The sequence below is a fragment of the Podarcis tiliguerta genome (assembly GCF_965153285.1).
Source record: "Podarcis tiliguerta genome assembly, chromosome: 16".
NCBI lineage: Eukaryota > Metazoa > Chordata > Lepidosauria > Squamata > Lacertidae > Podarcis > Podarcis tiliguerta.
The window spans coordinates 13496053-13517265 of NC_139549.1; the positions used below are offsets into that span (position 1 = coordinate 13496053).

Below are 21213 nucleotides of genomic sequence, written 5' to 3' on the forward strand. Positions count from 1 at the left end.
ATCTTCCACAAAAGTGGGGCCTTTTATTATTATTTGCTTGCTAGGGCTGATGGGAGTTGCAGCTCAATAACATAGTTCAAGCATATGAAGCCAAGGCAGCTGCCAAGATCCAAGTGTCACGCAGAAGAAAGGCAAATAGTGCCCCGGGTGAGAACATCATTGCCCTTGCACAATGAAGCAACAAGGCATTGCTTCATCAAGAGCTGGATTTAGGGGAGAGTGACCGGTTTGGTTGCACTGGGTGCAGAGCCTCGGGTGCATTGGTGGGGATGCTGCAACTATCATTTACAATGGGGCGCAAGAGGCGGAGGGGTGCCCAATTTCGGTGTTGTACAGGGTGGCACTGTGGGTTAAACCACAGAGCCTAGGACTTGCTGATCAGAAGGTCGGCGGTTCGAATCCCTGCAACGGGATGAGCTCCCGTTGCTCAGTCCCTGCTCCTGCCCACCTAGGAGTTCAAAAGCATGCCAAAGTGCAAGTAGATAAATAGGTACTGTTCCGGCGGGAAGGTAAACGGTGTTTCTGTGCGCTGCTCTGCCAGAAGCGGCTTAGTCATGCTGGCCACATGACCCGGAAACTGTACGCCGGCTCCCTCAGCCAATAAAGCGAGATGAGCGCCGCAACCCCAGAGTCCTCCACGACTGGATCTAATGGTCAGGGATCACTTTACCTTTTACAGGGGGCCAAAGTCCTCCAATGCTTCATCGCTGCTCCAGTACACCACTGTTCACATCCAAAGGCGAGCACTTACTTTCTGGAGCGGCAAAGAGCCTTAGGATCTCCGCCAGCCTTTGTCCTGATTTGCTCGTGCAAACGTCTCGTGGTAGTTAGACAAAGGACCCTTCCAGGCTGGTGGTTTATTCTGCAGGTGTGTCCTGCAACATTTCATTGGTGCAATAATAGTGCGTCAATGGCAGGATTTATGCCGGATTGTCCATGCATCATTTTGCTTTATTAGTTGTTTGTGATGTTTCCGCAGTGTTACTGCATTACTGCCATCTGGAAGTGCCCTGATACCACCATGAACATAAACCATGGTGAATGCACATTAACAAGGAGGTCTGCAGGGCGCTGTGGATGATCTTCATTGGGCATTCATTCTGATTTGTTTATGGGGCTGTTAGACTGCAATGTGCATTCATCCTGATTTGCTTGAGGCTGTTTACATGTCTCCCATTATCTCCCATTATCTCGTTCATACAATACTTCTCAGTTCATTTCCTTGTCACTTTCCAAACCACAAAAGTCTCTCTTTTTTTAATGGATTTGTTGTGGTAGGGCGACACAACTTTTCTTATTCCACCAGGCCTATGCAGGCAATTAAGAACACATCATTCCGCAATGGTTAATTGATGCCATTAACCCCCCCCCCTTTTATGGTTTTGTTGTGCAGTTTTATGGTTTTATTGCTGTGAATGATACAGCAGTAAATAACTAATAAATAGTTATAAATAACTAATAAATAGTAAATAAATGTGCAAACCTATATTTCAAGTATATGCACGCAGATCCCTCCTGCAAAATACAGCCTAGAGCAGCCTTCCTCTGTTGGTTAGTGTAGTGCTGATAATGTCAAGGTTTCAGGTTTGATCCCTGTAAGGGACAGCTGCATTGCAGAGGGTTGGACTAGAATGATCCTCAGGGTCCCTTCCAACTTTGATTCTATGATTCCTCAACCTTAGGGTTGCCATACACCCGGTATTTCCCGGACAAAAACCCCTTGCAACGGCCGGTGTCCGAAAAAATCCGGACGTATGACAGGCAGTGTCGGCACTGTTGCTGGGGCCGGTTTTCTTTAAGAATAGCTCAACAACCACCAACTTTCGTGTCCAGATCTTCACTCCTTGAAATACGGCAACCCTACTTGGGTTCCCATGTGCCATTGGACTACCACTCCCATCATCCATAGCCAGCTGAGGCAGCAATCAGGGATGATGGGGGGGGTAGTCCAAAACCTGGGAACCCAAGGTTGAGAGAGGCTCCTTTAAACTTGAATTAAGCCACGAAATTAACATGATGCAGACAAACTTTCCTCCAGCAGGGGGCGGCAACCCCAGGCCTTAATCCCCCGCTTCCCCCTCCCCTTTTGCTCTTCCCCAGATGACAGAAGGAGGAGACAGAGCTAGCATGACGTCACTGTTTGTTATTTGCAGCCTTCCTGGTTCTGCTCTTCTCTCCGCCCAGGACATTCTCAGCTGTTGCAGGACTGCCACCCGGCTAAAGGTTAGTTTTGCGTCTCTCTTTCTAGAATCTGACCACCGATCCTCTCTAGTTGAGGATTGGAGAACTCTGCAGCCGTCGAGGGGCTGTTGGACTCCAACTCCCATCAGCCCCAGCCAGCATGACCAATGGTCAGAGAGGGTGGGAATTGTAGTCCAGCACCGCCTGGTGGGCCGTATCTCCTCTCTTTCTGATTTAGCTCAGTTTAGCTAATTTAGACTGTAGTAGTAGCTACCCGGGGACTTCCTACCTAGACTAGTCTTCCCCATCTCTGGAGATGTCGGGGATCGATGCTGCGTGCAAAGTACGTGCTTATTTTTTGAGGACCTGCCTTTCTACTTATTGGGGAAGTCACACAATTAAGATCTCCACTGTCTTCTGGATTATGCATTGTTATATATAAGGAAGGGGTGTCGATTTGGATGCTTTGTGCTGCAAAAAAACCTGGATTGTTGCCTTAGTCTGCCTCAAGACAGTAGCACTCTTGACATGCTCATGAAGTTCCTTCCTCCTTTATTTGCTGTTCCAAGTTTCAGCACCATTTTTTTTTAAGTGAGGTGGTAGAGGACAGAAATAGGAAAGCGCATTTCTGCAGGGTGGTAGTAGGATAAGTGTTTTTGGTGTGTCCTAGACAGTGAAATAACCATATATGTTACAGAGAGGATTGCAAAGTGTGGATTGCATCCCCATTATAATTTAGGAACACAGGAAAGCTGCCTTATGTAGAGTCAGGCCATTGGGCTATCCAGCTCAGTCCAGTCATTATACTGACCTGCAGCAGCTTTCCAGGATTTTAGCTGGGGAACATTTCTAGCCCTGCTTGGATAATTTGGAGGTTGAATGTGGGACCCTCTGCATGCAAGGCTCTATTCCTGCACCAGGGCCCTTCCCTATTTCAGCTCTATGATTCTCCATTTTCACTTTATAGAATCATAGAATATTAGAGTTGAAAGGGACCACAGGGGTCATCTAGCCCAACCCCCTTGCAAAGGAAGGATTATGGCTCGGATTCATGATTTTATGTGAAAACACTTTCCCTTTAAGTAACGTGATGGGCTGGGGAGTGAGCTAGCTAGCTATGTGAGATGCATGTGAGCATTGGGCACATCTTTGACAAGGAGAGTGGTGTGATTGGCTTAGTTGATGTATGTACACACACACTACCTGAGAAGCTGTTGGATAGGACAGGGCAAAGACTTGCTCTCAGCTGCTGCTCTGTGCCTGCCTTGTATATTTCCACGTGGCTGAAATGTATACTCGAACTCTGATTATGCCTCTTGCTTGCCTGGAAGGCAGATAGTGAGGGTGTGTAGAAATTAGGTTACTGCACAAAGGTAGCATTTGCATTCACTTCTCCGCTCACTTTTGCCTCTGGCTTGTAAGGATGGGTGCTAGTCTGAACTTTGTACATGTCTTATTTCTATGGCTCATGGCATGAGTTTCGTATGTACTCCTCATGAACCACCTTTGATCCTGGTACAACAGCTTATCTCAAATGTGACCTGGGAAGAACGCTTAGCATCCTGACCCTGATAGCTGCATAAAAGATCAGAGCACTAATCCTTTGCCAGAAATATATCATGTGCAAGCAGGAATGAGGTTTCACACAGACAATGGAGATATCTTCAAGGTAAATTTGTGGTTCAGGAACTGCAGAGATAAATATGTGGCCCTCCCAAAATTAATGCTGTGTCCTCTTCACTTCAAACATATATTACAAAACAGAATACGAAATGCACTAGAATGAATGAACAAGAAGTTATGGGGTGTTATGGAAGAGGGAGTACAGCGGTACCTCTGGTTGCGAACGGGATCCTTTCCGGAGGCTGCTGGTCGCGATTTGCCGCTTCTGCACATGTGCGTGACATCATTTTGTGCGTTTGCACATGCGTGAGCGACGAAACCCGGAAGTAACCCATTCTGTTACTTATGAGGCCTTATGAGCCTTATGAGGCTTTGCCCTCGGGTGTGAAAAATATTGCGCCTGGGAAAGGGAAGTGGGTGTCAACAGACACTCAAGGAATAGTTTCGGAGAAAAGGCTTTTATTTCTACTATCCATGAACTGGTAGAAGGAGCAAGTGTGATAGTTCACAAAAAGCATGCACGAAGTTCACAGTCATGTGCACAAGCATATATACCCCTTTCCAGTTCCCTCCCCCTTTCCTCCTTTCCCAGGAGTCCTGCCCCATGAGTTCCTCTGAGCATGAACAGAAAGCTGTCTTGGGACCATTTTTGGACTTTTCCCAGGAAGGGGGTGAAAGGGTTTCAGAGTGTTCCCAGTTATGTTTCAATCTCTTGTTCTGGCATGGTTGCTGGACAGAAAGCAAGTTGCAATGTGGTTCTTTAGCAAGGCCAAAGGCTCTGAGAAAGGCCTGAGAAACAATGGATGGTTCTCTACCTTTGTTGCAATCTTTTTTAGTTACAGCAAGCAGAATATGCTTAGCTAATGCTGCTTTTGCCTTAGAGGAAATGCAGTTTTTAATGCTTGAGGCGAGGCCTGGCTGGGGGGGGGGGGAATTCACGAACAGTTTTAGTGTTTTTGGGGTGATCCTAACTGTTCCCCTACAAGACCAAAAACTGATAGAGGAGTGGACTTGCGTGAAGGAATACATAAAAAAACATTGTTCTGGTATTAATATATCAATATGCAATGAATGAAACTTATAGAGTAAAAAATTAAGAAGAAATGGGTATAAGATGGTATAATATTGATAACACAGCAAAAAGAAGAAAAGAAACAAAGGAAGCCACATATAGGTGGAGGGAAGTCAAAATTTATGTCTGTATGTTTAGTTTGTATGTATGTTTTCTTTTTTTGTAATCTAAGTTGAGAGGTGTGTGCATAATAAGTTTGTTTAGTGTTCTGGTTTGTGTTTGTAAGTATTGCATTTATCAATAAAAGTTAAACAACAACAACAGTCCAATCAGGAGCCCCTGGCAAAATGGAGTCACTATTGCTACTACTAGGCCCGTTGCCGGTGGTTACCAGGCTGTCATAATTCTTCAGGCCCTCAATGGGCACCTCCAGCTGTGCTGGGGGAAAAAACCAATCAGACCAGTGACATGTCTGAAATTTTTTTGAGGATCTGTGACAGGGGCCCTTGCCACAAGGCCACCCGGAAGCCAAAGACCCTGATGGCTCGAGAAGGGGGCACCGCAGAAGCCATGACCTCAGCCCCACCCCAGCCTCTGCTCCGTGAGAACAGCATGCTTCTGCTGACACCTCCAACCCAAAATTCAGCGAAAGCGGGACCTGAGAGAATGACAAAAGTCCTGAAGGAACCTTCAGTGCTGAGTCGGAAAGAATGCCCACCGAATAAGGAAACTGTTCCCTCTACTCGGAGGGGTCTGAGCTTAGTATGGAAGAGAGTGTGCTGTGGGGATGAATCAGAGAGGGGCCGAGTGATACGTCCGGAAAATAATGTGGTGGGGAAAGCGAACCGTCCCTGGGGGACCATCCCCAAAGGCTTTGGGGGTTGTGTCCCCCAACCTCCTTCTTCTTACGATAAGCAATTGGCAAGAATGTCTAAAAGCCTGGTGGCAAAGCCAGGGGGCCTACTCCACGCACCCCATGTGCAAGCCAAAGGAGACCAAGTGGGGGTGCCCACCAAGGGCCCCCCTGGCACGTTCAGGACAGGAGTTGTAGGGTTGAGAAGAAGCAAAAAGCCACCTCGCCAGAGCTCCTTCTTCAAAGGTAGGGCGGCCCAACACCAACCTGTCTGGATCATAGTTAGCAATGACACAGGGAGCAGGTTGCTTATAAAACAGGTAGCTCTAGCAATCGAGCCCAGCTGCGAAGCAGGCTTTGAAATGCTAAAAGTCAGAACGAAGGTAAACGAAACCTTTCTAGAGCAGTCATCTTCAGTCTGTCCAGACCCACGTTGGACTCCCAACCCCAGAACCTGGGACTTTTACATTTTCACTGTTCACTATGTAGCCTTATGAGGCTTTGCCCTCGGGTGGGAAAAATATTGTGCCTGGGAAAGGGAAGTGGGAGTCAACAGACATTCAAGGAATAGTTTCGGAGAAAAGGCTTTTTATTTCTACCATCCATGAACTGGTAGAAGGAGCAAGTGTGATAGTCCACAAAAGCATGCACGAGTTCACAATCATGTGCACAAGCATATATACCCCTTTCCAGTTCCCTCCTCCTTTCTCCTCCTTCCAGAGTCCTGCCCCATGAGTTCCTCTGAGCATGAACAGAAAGCTCCTGTCTTGGGACTATTGGGCCTCTTCCCAGGAAAGGGGGAATGAGAAGCCGAGGGGGTGGGTTGAGAAGCCCTGGTGGTTTAGCATGTCCAAGATGTTGCAACCGAATGAGATAAGATTCGTTTCTCAGGCCTGAGTATTCTTGGCAATGACAGAGCCTATTCATTAGCCTTTAAAAGTAACATTTTGCCTATGCACAGCATCTTGTGAGAAAAACAGAGACAAGCAGAGAAAAGCTGTATTGGATTTTTAGAAGACAAAAGGAGTTTGGGATAGTTTTGAGGCCTGGTGTGATTATTGAAGCCTGGGGTGATTTGGGTATCCTGTCCCTTCAACTGCATATCACACACTGAGGTGTTGGCATACTGTCCGTCCTGTCCCCCCATACAAGTGAACCAGTATTTCATGTATTGTTGGTTAAACATTTGAACCCTGTTCATAGTTATGTACTCGCTTTGATTTCCAGTGGTTTTCTCCTCAGTGAAGCTTGTGGTTGTGCAAGACAGCAAGTCATCATTCCTATTTGTGAATGCATTTTGTTACCCCCCCCAAAAGTCCTATCATTTCCTTTCTTTCTCTATCACCTGCTGCTGCTGCCTTTTTCTTTCCCTGCCTTCCTGCACTTTTTGTCCCCCACCCTATTTTTCCTTTATGTTCCTCTCTCATCTTCTGCCTTCTTTTTGCCTCCTCAGCCATTCATCTCCTGTCACTTCCATGTGTGTCACCTGCTTTCACTATCCTTTCTGTCACCAGCTGTCTGTCTACCTGTTGCCTCTTCCCTGCCGCCCCTTCTTCCGGCACATTCTCTTTACCTTCTCAAACATTTCCACTCTTTTTCTAACCTCCTGCTTCCTTTCACCTGCTGCTATTGCCTTTCCGTCTCGTTTTCATTTTCCCTTTTTGACTCTGCTTGCTTTCTTCCACCTTGTGCTGCCTTCCCTCACACTTTAATTCACACCTCTGTGCTCCTGCTCCCTCCTGATGTCAACTTGTCTGAAATAAAAAAAGAAAGAAAACTGAACAGCATTTCTGGGAAAGATTCATCGCTCTCAGAACCTAACATTGGCAGCGACTGTTCCTTGTCGCACCTTTGAAGTTTGAAGAAAATGCTGAGGTTCTCCCACACTGAAGTAGCGTATAGCTGTAGGATTTTTTTCATTAAAAAGTCCCCTTCTTTTAGTTTGCCATTTTACATTTTTTTTTATTTAAAAAGCAACTAAATAAAAGTTTTTTTCATTCTAAATCAACACTGAAATATTAAAGCTGAAATTCTATGCATACTGACTTGAGAGTAAAGCCCCGCCCATAGTTCAGCCTTGGGAAACTTGCTCCCAAAAAAGAATACAAAAGATCAGGCTGCAGAATTGCCACAATCCTACCAGGGCACATGTTTACCGAGAAGTAAATGAAAAAAAGAGAATCCCTCCCACGGTTGAAGCTAAAAATCCCCTCTCCTCATTAAACCTCAGGGAATCCAGTCCTGCAACTGCAACAATGGAAACCCTATATACCCTGCCCTTTAAGAAACCTACCAAACCTTAGGTAGGTTTGAGGGCCTACCTAAGAAATCAAAGTGAATCTATCTTCTCCAAAAAGCTCCAAAAAGCAGATCAGGAGCATTAAAAAGTAACTTGTCGGATTTGATTTCACAGGGACTGCCTTAGCTGTTGCACATGGAAACATGGATGTCAAAAGGAAGAGCAACCATAAATTTTCCAGGCCGGCGTCTCCCAATCTGGTAAGGCACACTGAGTTTATTTATTTCACAGCACCCTGAGCTCCCCTCTTTGAACCCAAGAGTGACACTACGCTGAGCACCCCAGGGCCTTGTGGGAAATAAAGATGGATTAGTGCTGCCACCATTATTGCCAGGCAGACCTGAAGAGGCCTGTCAATGTAATAGGACCTCCCAGAAGATGGCACTTTGCCCAGAGTCCCCTCAAACAAGGAGCTGGCGCTGAATAGGTTTATTTTAAACATTTATTTGATTTCTGGTTTTCCTCCAAGGAGCTCAGGAGGGCATATATATTGATCTTCCTTCACTTTTATTCTTGTAGCAACTCTTTCAGGTAGAACTGGCTGAGTGTGAGACTGGTAATATTGTCTTAAGTTTCAGCGGATGAAAGTTTTCAGCAGATGTGTAAAGGTTAACAGGAAAGATGCCTGCTTAATCTCCCCTGAGGCTCCTCCTGCTCCTTCTGTTGAGCGGGTCCTGTTTGTTGTCTGCTTCTCAGCCCTGCCCTGCCTGGCACAGCTGACTTTTCCTTTTCCTTTTCAAAAAAGGATTTTGTCGTCATCATGGGTAATATCTGCCGTGAGCAATTAGGAATTTGGAGATAGTCCCTTACTGGACTGTACAGTTATTTTGACGTGGCAGAGTCTGCTGTTTTTCCGCTAGTGGCAGAGTTTCCTGTCCCTGCTTGTTCCCAGCTGTTTGTTAAGTCCCGGGCAGCAGTCAGGATCCTTCCTGCTTTAGCTGTAGTCAACTTTCCAGCCCTTTGCTCCAGGTTTTTTTTGCAAAGCTCCTACCCTGGTGACAAGGAGGAAGCGGCAGTCCTGGTGATCATGGCAATGCGCAGCAAGGTGCCAGAATTTGATGTGGTAAGTGAGCTGTGTTGGGGGGGGGCACTGGATCATTATTTTAAGGTAACAGAGTATGGCGCAGAAGTGATCTGTTGCTTTGGCTGATTGTGGAGAGAACAGTGGTGTAGTTCGGCGATTTTGGTTTCTGGACTTAATGGTGCTTAGAGCAACCCCTTCCTCCCATCTTTTTCCAATGATAAAGTTTATGACCTTTGAAATGTGGGAAGCCATCCCCGTGTTATACAAAAAAAATGAGGGCTTGACTTTCGCAGCCCAACTCCCCATTGATAGATCCAGTATCCCTTAAGCCCGAGAAGAATGAGTGTAGGCAGGAAGCAGTTGAGGAAAGCAAGGAAAATCTTTATTTACTGTTGTAACGAAAGTCCCCCACCCACCTTGCAAGGGAGTGAGGGACCCAGAACAAAGGTGTGAGACAACTTTTACAGACTTTAGAAATTGCCCATCCCCATGGCCAAAGACCACTCAAGCATCACAAACATAAATTTGAGAGCATGACTTGTCTCCTGTGACTCAAGGTACCTGTCAATACCTCTTAGCTGATTCTCCTGGCCCAATGAATCCATTGGCACAGATCTTCCCTGATTTATACACAGAAGATGCCCTTTTTTGACAGGTCTGCTCTGCTTTTAATAGACACTTGCCAGACCGGTTCTGCCTGTGCTCTGGTTGTGGATTCTGGTGTGTCCACTGAACACATGCCCTCCTTCCTTCCCTGCGGGCCCAGCACATCATAGGATCATGGAGTTGGAAGGGGAACCCCAGGGTCATCTAGTCCAACCCCCTGCAATGCATTGTGCAGTGCGCAAGGGGGAGCCAGCCTAACCTTGCCTATGACCAGCCCAGGGACATGGTGCATGCAGGCGTTCCTTCGCTGGCCAGGAGGAGAAGGAGGCTCTGACCCAGCCCCAAAGGCCTGGCTTGCCTCCCCCCAGCTCTGGAAAGCGGCAGGAGCTCAGCCACTCAGCATCGAAGAGAGAGCTTGTCGTGGGGGAGAACCTGGTTGCACCCCTTCAGAATTTTGCACCCTGGGCAGTCGCCCCTGTGGTCCTCTCCTATGCTACACCACTGCTTGGGAGTAAAATACTTTGACCCTGTCATGATGTTTGCGTTGGTGTGTGCCTGTCTCTGTGGCCTCTGACTGACCTGTGAAAGGTTAGTTTCTCTTTCCTTTTTGGGACCTTGCAGCCGAAGCTGTGCAGCGTAGCTCTTCAGGACTTAGTAGCCAATGATAGTCCTAGTAGAGTAGACCTAAATTAGTTATGTACATTAATTTCAGTGGGTCTGCTCTTATTTATGCATTTATAGCCCACTTTTTTCTGAGGAGCTCAAGGCGACATCCTCATTTAATCCCCGCAGCAACCCTGTGAGGTAGGTTAGCCTAAGAGAGGCATTGACTGGCCCAGGGTCACCCAGTGAGCGTCATGGCCAAGTGGGGATTTGAACCCTGGTCTCCCAGGTCCTAGTCGGACACTCAAACCACTGCTCCACTCTGGCTCTCAGTAGGACTAGAGTAGGGCTCCTGAGTAAGGTTAGAATTGGACACAAATGATGATGGGAGTTGTAGTCAAAAACATCTGGAAGGCATCAGATTAGCAGAGTGGACTATGGTCACTACACAGGAGATTAGCTTTGTAGATTGGATCTTTTAATAGTGCAGGTAGCATCCTTTGTGGACAAAATTTGCTGATGTTCCCTTCCTGAGTATAGGAATCTAGAAAGGAGCCTCTTACGGGAAAAGCACTTTCAGTTTTACTTTTTTACTCTGACTGATAGTGACTGATGAGCCTGGATAGCTCAGTTGGTTAGACCATGGTGCTGATAACACCAAGGTTGCAGGTTCGATCCCTGTATGGGAAAGCTGCATATTCCTGCATTGCAGGGGGTTGGACTAGATGATCCTCAGGGTCCCTTCCAACTCTACAGTTCTATGATTCTATGACTTGCATCCCTGCAGGATTCAGGAGAAGCCCTGCCTGGGTTCTAATAAAGTTTTCAGCCCTTTGTTTACTGAATATTTGTGGAATTAGGACAATAGCCGGGACTGTGTGTGTGGTTTCAAAGTGTTGTACCAAAGGAACCCAAATTCTGAATCTCATGCAGCGCAGAATGGGGTTGTATCCAACACACAGTACCCTCCAACATTTCTCGGATTAAAATAGGGACATCCCATTCCATAACGATAATTTTACTATTTATACCCCATACATCTTATTGGGTTGCCCCAGCACTCTGGGCAGCTTCCAACATATATAAAAACACAATAAAACATTAAACAAACTTCCCCATACAGGATTGCCTTCAGACAGCTTGGGGATTGGATAACTCCATACCCGCCAACATTTCTCCAATCCATTCTAACGAAAAGCGGGACATTCTGTGGTCAAATCAGAAAATGGGATGGCTTCTCTAAACGAGGGATGTCTCTAGAAAATAGGGACGCTTGGAGGGTCTGTATCCATTATTAGTTCTACGCAGAATTGGAGTTAATGGGCACAATTTACTTAGCTCCATTTATTTCAATGGGTCTGTTCTGAGTAGTTGGAAAGAGCCCATGCATTATATATATATATATATATATATATATATATATGCAGGTTTTGGTGTCCTCGGGTGTCTTCCCGTGTAAAAGTTGGGGTGTCTAGGCGACGTTTCGACGAGGTCTCACTCGTCATCTTCAGGCTGGTGCTTTCGGCTTCTTGTTACTGGAACAGAGCAGGATCTCAGTGTTTGAGTTCCTATAAATACTGTTGAGGAGGTGTGGTGTATAGCCTCCAATGTTCTGGGCAGAGAGGAGGTTCCCAGGCTAGTGTGCCTTTTCTTCTTTTGTTCCTTAATTACTTGAGGGATATCTTGAGTGATTTCTTGAGTGATTTCCTGAATCCCACTTAGGTGGGTCATTAGGTGTGGATTAGTTGCTAAAGCCTTCGTGTCTTGAACTCTTGAACTTTGTGAAGAGTTTTTCTGAGAAGATGGCTGTACTGCACTTGGTTGTGCTCTGGCTTGGCTTCGTGTATAGGGGCGAGCTGTGGTTTTGTGGCCTGTGCCAGCCAGATCTGTGTAGGGATTGCATGGGGGTGCAGCATCCGGAGGTGCCACCCTGGTTTGGCTACTGGATGGTGTCTGTAATTTATCTGTGGAGAGGGTCTGGGTTTGGGTCTGGTGTGGTTGATTGGTGATGGCGTTCTGTGTGCCTCTGGATCTGGTGTCAGATTTTGTGGGGAGGGCTAATTTCCAGATGTCTGGCAAGCGGGATGTGTCGTCACGCTTGTTCATTAGCCCTCCCCACAAAATCTGACACCAGATCCAGAGGCACACAGAACGCCATCACCAATCAACCACACCAGACCCAAACCCAGACCCTCTCCACAGATAAATTACAGACACCATCCAGTAGCCAAACCAGGGTGGCACCTCCGGATGCTGCACCCCCATGCAATCCCTACACAGATCTGGCTGGCACAGGCCACAAAACCACAGCTCGCCCCTATACACGAAGCCAAGCCAGAGCACAACCAAGTGCAGTACAGCCATCTTCTCAGAAAAACTCTTCACAAAGTTCAAGAGTTCAAGACACGAAGGCTTTAGCAACTAATCCACACCTAATGACCCACCTAAGTGGGATTCAGGAAATCACTCAAGAAATCACTCAAGATATCCCTCAAGTAATTAAGGAACAAAAGAAGAAAAGGCACACTAGCCTGGGAACCTCCTCTCTGCCCAGAACATTGGAGGCTATACACCACACCTCCTCAACAGTATTTATAGGAACTCAAACACTGAGATCCTGCTCTGTTCCAGTAACAAGAAGCCGAAAGCACCAGCCTGAAGATGACGAGTGAGACCTCGTCGAAACGTCGCCTAGACACCCCAACTTTTACACGGGAAGACACCCGAGGACACCAAAACCTGCATTCCTGTACCCGTGAAAATCTACGAAAGCATATATATATATATATATATACCGTATTTTTTGCTTTATAAGACTCACTTTTCCCCTCCTAAAAATTAAGGCGAAATGTGTGTGCATCTTATGGAGCGAATGCAGGCTGCGCAGCTATCCCAGGAGCCAGAACAGCAAGAGGGATTGCTGCTTTCGCTGCACAGCGATCCCTCTTGCTGTTCTGGCTTCTGGCATTCAGAATATTTTTTTTTTCTTGTTTTCCTCCTCCAAAAACTAGGTGCGTCTTGTGGTCTGGTGCGTCTTATAGAGCGAAAAATACGGTATATATATATATGCATGCACCTTTGCTTATTTACCACAGTTATACTCTTCTTAGTTATGGAACAAGCAGCTATGCAGAGGCCCCCACTGAATTTCTGACGATAAGAGCTGTTTGAAAGCAGAACAGACTCCCTCAGAAGGTTGTGGACTTTCCTTCATTGAAGGTTTTCAAGCAGAGGTTGGATGGCCATCTGTCATGAATGCTTTAGCTGAGATTTCCGCATTGCAGGGGGTTGGACTAGATGACTGTTGGGGTCCCTTCCAGCTCTACAATTCTATGAATTAATGAAAGTCTTCTTAAGCCAACCTTGTGCTTTCTGATATTTCAGGACTCATGTGCTTTCAAGTATTTAGTGAAATCATAAGGGCTAGAAAATTGCTCTTAAAAGAAAAGTGAAAGCCAGAATTAAGAACATAGTGTGTGTGTGTGTGTGTGTGTGTGTGTGCGTGCGTGCATAACTTGTATCAAGGTGTAACTGTCAGAAATATAGATAGATAGATAGGTAATTTGTTCCATACAAACCGTAGACTGTTGCAAACAAAGCTGTACAAATTTTCAAATCAAAGAAGGCAGCTGTGCAGAAAGTTAGAAAAAACCCCAAAAACCTTAAAAAAAACATCAGCAGGAAATGAATGACCTCGTATCCAATCTACAATTGATTGCAGAAGCATGTAAAAAATGTTGCCTGTATCTAAGATAAATCTAGTGCATTCCAATAATGCCCTCCTATGGATAGGCTAGGAAATAATCAATGATTTGAAAGGTTGAAAAATAGCCTCCAGAAACTGATGGAGCAACTTAACTGTGCTACATTTATTGAGCTTCCTCCAAAATAAATGGAACATACTTTTCACTGCGCGCTCTCAAGCAGAATTGGGAACTGAAATAAATATTCTATATTTCTGTCCTCAGCCACCAATGCTTGCATATTATCATTTTTTTAGAAAAGTACAAACCCTGCCAAAAGCCCTAACAAGAGTGCTCAGAGGTGCGCACAATGCGAAGACGTTAGAATAATGCAGGCATAAACACAATACAGATAAAAGCAGTTTTTTTAAACAACAACAACAACACACACACCAAAGAATTGCTTACAATGGGATGATAGAATTAGAACGGGAACAGAAACAATGGGATTCCAGCTGGCCTCCATCAGACCCAGAAACAGTCTGTGCCCTCTTTCATAGGGCTGCGTTTGTGACTGCTCTGGAATGCCCCTGCGATACTCTGAGCTTTCCCATGACTCGCTGGCTCTGACTTTTGCTTTGTTTGTGGGCTCTGTGTGCCTTTTCTTTCAAACTTCCCTAGCAGGGGCGTTGCTAAGCATTTGAACGATTTGGAGCACGGGAGCCCATAGGAACAAGTTTGCCTAAGGTGTGCATTTGCAGGTAATACCTAGAGCAGCAGTGCCTGGTGTCTAAGGAGAGCAGTAAGGCAGTAGGCAAAGAGGCTAGCAGGAAATGTGGCTGGGGACAGCTGGAGCCAGAACCAGGGCTGGGCGATACAGTCATACCCCATGTTACGTTTGCTTCGTGTTACGTTTTTTCAGGTTACATCCTGCGGTGACCCGGAAGTACCGGAAAGGGTTACTTCCTGGTGTCGCTGCTCACGCATGCACATAAGTGCCAAATTACAGTGCTTCAGGATGCGCTCTTTTCATGTTGTGAACAGGCCTCCGGAATGGATCCCGTTCGCAACCAGAGGTACCACTGTATCTGGTTTTCAGCATCGGGATATATCACCCACTAAACATCGCCATACACTGATGTATCACAATGTCTGAAATAAGGATGGAGCCGTGTGGATGCATTGGATGATTTTATGGTTTTCCCCGCGTCATAATTTTTGCATAGCGCACACACATAATGATTTGTGATGTATTGCCATGTCAAAAATTACGAAACCAGTATCGCAATATGGACTTGGAACTGGTTTTGGATGATATCTCGATATATCGCCCAGCCCTAGCCAGAACCAATAACTGGCAGACCCAGCTAATTCTAATGTTGCCCCCGTCCTCATCCTCCCAAGTGAGTTCTGCAAGGGCAGCACTGAAATGATGGGGGAAACTGGTAGGCAGTGGTTGTGGTGGGGTGAGTGGTGGTGGTCCTGGCCAAGGGCAGACTAAGGTTGGTGGAAGTGCAATTCACTCTAATGGACCCACCCCACATGGTATAGGTACAAATTTATGATTTACATGTCACAGAAAGCAAGCCAACTAATTTCCAACCCAAATCACTCCTGATACATCCTTCTCTTTCATTTTCACTCCAGCCCAGATTGTCCAGACTTCAATCAAGGCTGCCTCCGGCAGTGCCCCTGTTTCCTAGTTCTTTCTTCCTGTTTCCATACGTGCTGCTGCCGAGTGTGGCTGACTAACACTTTCCCCTTGTCTGCTCTTCTTACAGGATGACTTGGAGCTTGGGGACTTGATTGAAATATTCCGCTTTGGATACCAGCACTGGGCCATCTACGTGGGGAACGGCTTTGTGATTCACCTGGCTCCACCCTGTAAGGAATCGTAAGGTTAAGATGGCCAAGTGACCGGGCGGTTTGGTACGGTGGGTGGAAGAGGTGCTCTTCCCCTGTGCATCTTAAATGCAGCTTGATTCCTGCGTTGCAGGGGATTTTGGAATAGATGACTCTTGGGGGTCCCTTCCATCTTTGCTAGTCAAGGTGCAGTTAAAGGCACTGAATCAGGGACCAGCAAGAACGATGGCAACCCTAGCCTCCATAGGCCTAGGGGAAGGTTTCCAGTACAGTGGTGCCTCGCAAGACAAAATTAATTCGTTCTGCGAGTCTCTTCGTCTAGTAGTTTTTTCGTCTTGCGAAGCAACCCTATTAGCGGCTTAGCGGCTTAGCGCTATTAGCGGTTTAGCGGCTATTAGCGGTTTAAGGGATTAGCGGATTAGCTGCTAAAAGGCTATTAGCGGTTTAGCGGCTTAGAAAAAGGGGGTGGGGAGCGAAAAAAAATCTCAAGACTCGCAAGACATTTTCGTCTTGCGAAGCAAGCCCATAGGGAAATTTGTCCTGCGAAGCGCATCGAAAAACGGAAAACCCTTTCGTCTAGCGGGTTTTCCGTCTTGCGAGGCATTCGTCTTGCGGGGCACCACTGTATTTTATTTTATTACAGGGTATGTTAATTAATTAATTAATTAATTAATAATAATAATAATAATAATAATAATTTATTATTTATACCCCGCCCATCTGGCTGGGTTTCCCCAGCCACTCTGGGCAGCTCCCAACAGAATATTAAAAACGCGATAAAACATCAAACATTAAAAACTTCCCTAAACAGGGTTGCCTTCGGATGTCTTCTAAAAGTCAGGTCGTTGTTTATTTCCTTGACATATGATGGGAGGGCGTTCCACAGGGCGGGCGCCTCCACCAAGGAGGCCCTCTGCCTGGTTGAAATTGGTGCTGCACCAAAAACATATTCTGTGTCCCCACTACTACCTGAACATTCTCCGTCAACGAATGACATATTCCATTTGAAAATGATCGAAGGGGAGAGAAAATGCCAGTGAAACCCTAATGGGTGTGGTACGGAGCTCCATTTGCAGGCATCTCAGTTTTGTGGTGGCCCAAGGGATACATCTACACCATATGTCTTAAAGCACACTGAATGCCCTTTGGAAGCACATGGCTTGCCCCTCAGAATTCATTTGTTAAGGGCTCTGTGAAGCGTTAACTACAGTTCCCAGGATTCTTTGGGGGGAAGGAATCTGTGTGCTTTAAATGCATGAGCATTGAAGGGACAGGGGTAAAAGGTTTTTGTAGCCAGCTTTCCCCCATCTCGGCCTCTCTCTCTCCCCCCCCCCCCAAAGCTGAATATGCAGGAGCAGGCTGTGCTAGCATCATGTCCACCCTAACTGACAAGGCGCTGGTGAAGAAGGAGCTGCTACGGGAGGTGGCAGGGAAGCACCGCTACCGGGTGAATAACAAGCACGACACAAAGTTCCCGCCACTGCCCAGGACCAAGATCGTCCAGCGGGCCGAGGAGATGGTGGGCCAAGAGCTGCAGTATAAAGTCACCAGCGAAAATTGCGAACACTTCGTCACCGAGCTGCGCTATGGTGTGCCCAGGAGTGATCAGGTACTATTCTTATTGTTTATTTACTCAATGGCATTTGCGCCCTGCTCTCAGAGTGCCTTGCAAAAAAAGGGGGGGAAAAGAAAAAGCAGATCTAAGATGGCCCCTCCCTGCTCACGGTCTTCAAAAAAAGTTGGAGATTTGCAATTGAATAAATTAATCACACGCTCTAAGATGAAACATTGTGTTTAAGCTAGGAGAGAACAACAACAGTTCTTCTAAACTCAGTCAGAGCTCAGAGAGAGAGCTACAATGGAAATTTCCAATGTTAAACCCTTTCCGCAATATACATACAGGCATTCTCCATTTCAGCGTGCAATTAAACATTTATACTTAACATCCTTCTGGTGGTCTTTGCTGACTTGGCTCCCCCTTTGATCCTGCAGGTTCGAGATGCCCTGGTGGGGGTTAGCATCGCAGGGCTGGGCTTGGCCGCCCTGGGACTCTTTGGTGCTGCCGTGGTCAAGAGGAAGAAACAACAGAACCAATAACAGAACCAATAACAGAGACTCTGAGATTTCCGTGCTCCCTTGGTTTTTTTCTTTCTCAGGTTTCGTGTTCTTTGAACAATTACCTCTTTGGGGAAACAAACAAACAAACAAACAAACAAGCAAGCACAATAGTTGCTCCCATTTTGGGCCACAGCCTTGGAGGCCCTCTCCTGTTTCTTAACTCCTTGTTGAGAGTGGCTTTCTTCTTTCTGATTCCCAAGTCTAAAGCAATTCTTCTCGGCCTCCCTGGAGTGGAAAATTGGAATGTCGGATGTTGCCTTTAGAGACCATTGGTCCATCTAGTTCAGCACTACCCATGCAGATGAGCTGCACCTGTCCATGGTTTCGGACTGGAAACTAGGGATGCATCCCTTCCTGTATTTGTCAACTGCAGTGCTGTCTCTGTTCTGCCGCAGTTCGCCCTCTGCCCCAAACGACGTCATTCGTGCCGTCTGCCGTGGCAAAATCACATAATTTGCATCATTTATGTAGTTAATTGTGTAAGTTACGTTGTCATTGCGTTATCCCATTCTATTCATTTCAGTGCAAAGGAAACACAATCCAAATGGAGGGGAACAGTGTGATCCATTGGGTATTGATTGCAGACTGAATGCAACAGCAAATGCCAATCATACTGATTTTCGTTCCGGACATGGGACGAATAAGCAAACACTGGCAATTTCTGCTCCTGCCTTCCGTTTATGTTGGAATTCCCCAACATCCCTACTGGATACATTTCCAGGCCTACCTGGAGATGCCTGGGATTGAACCTGAGACTTTCTACATGCCAAGCAGTTGCTCTACCACTGAGCTTCAACGGCCCTTCCCCAAAAGATGGGCGGGGGGGGGTCTTCCTTTGGGGCATGAGCCTCCACAGGCTGTGTCCTGCTCCTGCTGTTCAATGGACAGTGCCAGGGATTGGTGCCAGTTTGGGAAGGGCAAAGCCACTTCCCTTCTCCCCCTGCAAACAGCAACGGGGGGGGGGGGGTGTCAGGGTGAAGCGAGTTCTCTCGCTCTGCTGGACCCCTGGAGTCCCCACTTACCCATGGGTTTTTTTCAGGGGGTCGCCTAGCCCTGGCGTTTCCCCCCAGAGCCCTAGCAGCCAGAACCATGTCGTCCTTTACTTCGACGACACGGAGCACGCCGCCATTGCCTCCACAGCAGACCAGAAGTCTAAACTGAGGCGTTTTTAGTTGGTAGCTTAGGCCTGTAGCAGAAGTGTAGCTAAACATGAACCACGAGGAGAGCATAACTTAAACTGGCAGTGGTAGAGGTGATTTTCAGCACTTGTTTCTTTTGTTTAACACTCCCTTTTTGTCTGAATTTCTGTATACCACTGCACGATAAAGCGCTCTGGATTTAGATGGGGGTGTGGTAAGGTGTAAGTTCTAAACAGCACACGTGGATTGTATCCAAATTTTACTTAGACTCATGGAAATGAATGGACCTAAGTTGGTCATGTCCATTAGTCTTGATTTTGTTCTGACTAATACAGTATTGGACACAACTCTGCCTATACGGAGCATAGCATGTATTTGCATATTTTGTTCTTCTGCATTTTATTTTATTTATTTATTTTGAAAGATTCATAAGTTGGATAAGGCAAGAGCTCTTTAAGTGGTATATGTAATGAAAGTCTAGATAAAACACAGCTAAAATCCACAAAGCTACCTTAAAAAAAACTAATATACCGTACATAAAATAATTATGATTAAAATTCTGAGGAAATCAGTAAGGCTGTTCAAACAAACATAGGCGAGATATTTGTCTGGGTAGGCTTGCTGAAATAAAATTTGTTGTCAATAGGCATATAAAACAATTTAATGAGGGTGCCTGACTAATTTATTCCGTACTTTTATTTAGTGATTTGTGTTATCTGTGTTGGATTTGCTGGCAGTGGGAAAGGATAAGGAGCCTAATTCAGGATACCAAAGGCCTACTTCAAGGCTCTGGGCATCTTATTCAGCACCTACTCCAGCTTCCAAGCACACACACTTTCAAAGGATATATTCACAGTCATAAGGACTAGAAACTTGACTTTAAAAAATAACTGAAAGGTGAGGTGCTCAGGGTCTGAGCCCAAGACCATTTTGTGTGTGTGTGTGTGTTTGCTTCTCTAGCATCTCAGACATAGAAACTTCCCTGGCAACATCCCTGCAAAAATGAAGACCTTATAGCTGTAAGATGGATGTGGTGGCCAGCTTGATGATTTCCCCCCTCCCCAGGCCACTACTTTGGCTGAAATCCTTACCCTATGCCAGGCATGTCCAACAGGTAGATCGTGATCTACCAGTAGATCACTGGATGTCTGTGGTAGGTCATTGGTAGATCAGTGGCTCCCCACAAAGAAGCTAAAAAACTTTGGTTCCCCTAAAAAAGCTTAATATATTTGCCCTGCACCCCATAAATGACCCGAACCACCAAAAACAGGGCTTTCCTTCCTAAAAAAAGCTCAACAATGTTGACCTGAATCCTCCAAAAGAGGGTAGATCACTGCCAGTTTTTAACTCTGAGTAGATCACAGTCTCTTGGAAACTGGCCACCCCTGCCCTATGCTATGTCTCTTTATAACATGCAGTTTCTGATGCCCATTGAAAGTGGTATGCCTAACATCTTTTTAGGGAATCTTCCAGGAGCTGCTATCAGTCAGTTTTATTGTGTAGCTAATGATAATACGTTAGTAAAATCACAATTGGGGTGGGGGCAACCTTTTTTCTCTGCCAAGGGCCACATTTCCTTAGGGATAACCTGTCAGGGGCCACATACTGACAGAGGGTGGAGATGAAGCCAGCAACCAAAAATTGACATATCCGTCCACCTTCTCTGTATGTGTCCCTCCCCCTCCCCTCCAAGCAGGCTGCCTGGGAGAGAAATTACTTCTCCCAGTGGTCTGAATCAGTCACTTGCAGAGGGCTTGTCTCTTCTCCTCCTTCCATTTCCCTGCCTCTCCCTCTCCCTTGGGACTCCTCCAGCTACATGAAATTCAGCTGAGAGTCACATAGGACTCTCTTGGCAGAGGAGTCTGCTCCATTTGGACATATGGGGCACTGCCACCCCAACCCCAGCTTGCCCTCATCCAGCCCTCACCTGTCTGCCTTCTTCCTGATGACCAATCCAGAAAGTTGCCCAACTCTTTCTTCTCAGTGTTGCCCCTTGTTGAACTCAGCAGGGAGGAGAGGAGGAGGATGGGGACGAAAGTAGAATTTGTTGGCTCTGGTGCCACCTTACTGTTGGGCTCCCTGCCTTCCACCCCACCAATCCCAGTGGGCACCAGCCACCCCCACAAGTTGCCTGTCCCTGCAAGAGAGGACGATGGACTGCAGAGCAGAAGGGATGCCTCCCAAAAATCTCATCCAAGGAAATGTCAGT

The 21213-nt window shown here is 46.4% G+C and overlaps 1 protein-coding gene and 1 long non-coding RNA gene across 4 annotated transcripts in view; one reads left to right on the forward strand and one right to left on the reverse strand.

Annotated features, from left to right (window-relative positions):
- LOC310667114 overlaps nucleotides 1-21213 on the reverse strand; it is a 196342-nt gene that overhangs the window by 119593 nt on the left and 55536 nt on the right. The gene's annotated exons all lie outside the window — the stretch shown is intronic.
- Nucleotides 2072-19663, forward strand: LOC310667090 (phospholipase A and acyltransferase 3-like). 3 transcript variants are annotated; one of them, XM_083418806.1, is made up of 5 exons: nucleotides 2072-2223; nucleotides 8083-8168; nucleotides 15666-15768; nucleotides 17088-17356; nucleotides 17740-19663. In XM_083418806.1, the coding sequence occupies exons 2-5, from the start codon at nucleotides 8112-8114 to the stop codon at nucleotides 17842-17844; spliced, it is 534 nt and encodes a 177-aa protein (XP_083274932.1). In that variant the 5' UTR covers nucleotides 2072-2223; nucleotides 8083-8111; the 3' UTR covers nucleotides 17845-19663. The 3 variants fall into 3 exon arrangements, with proteins under 3 accessions (XP_083274932.1, XP_083274931.1, XP_083274933.1); XM_083418805.1 differs by lacking the exon at nucleotides 2072-2223 and adding an exon at nucleotides 5224-5915; XM_083418807.1 differs by lacking the exons at nucleotides 2072-2223; nucleotides 8083-8168 and adding an exon at nucleotides 8666-9031.

What these genes read in the sequence shown, in the direction of transcription:
- LOC310667090 (XM_083418805.1), top strand. Translation starts at nt 5,285, where the DNA reads ATGTCTGAAATTTTTTTGAGGATCTGTGACAGGGGCCCTTGCCACAAG. An exon ending in GGCCGGCGTCTCCCAATCTG is followed by an intron (nt 8,169 to 15,665) that starts GTAAGGCACACT and finishes CTCTTCTTACAG; the next exon opens with GATGACTTGGAGCTTGGGGA. An exon ending in GATTCACCTGGCTCCACCCT is followed by an intron (nt 15,769 to 17,087) that starts GTAAGGAATCGT and finishes CCCCCCCCAAAG; the next exon opens with CTGAATATGCAGGAGCAGGC.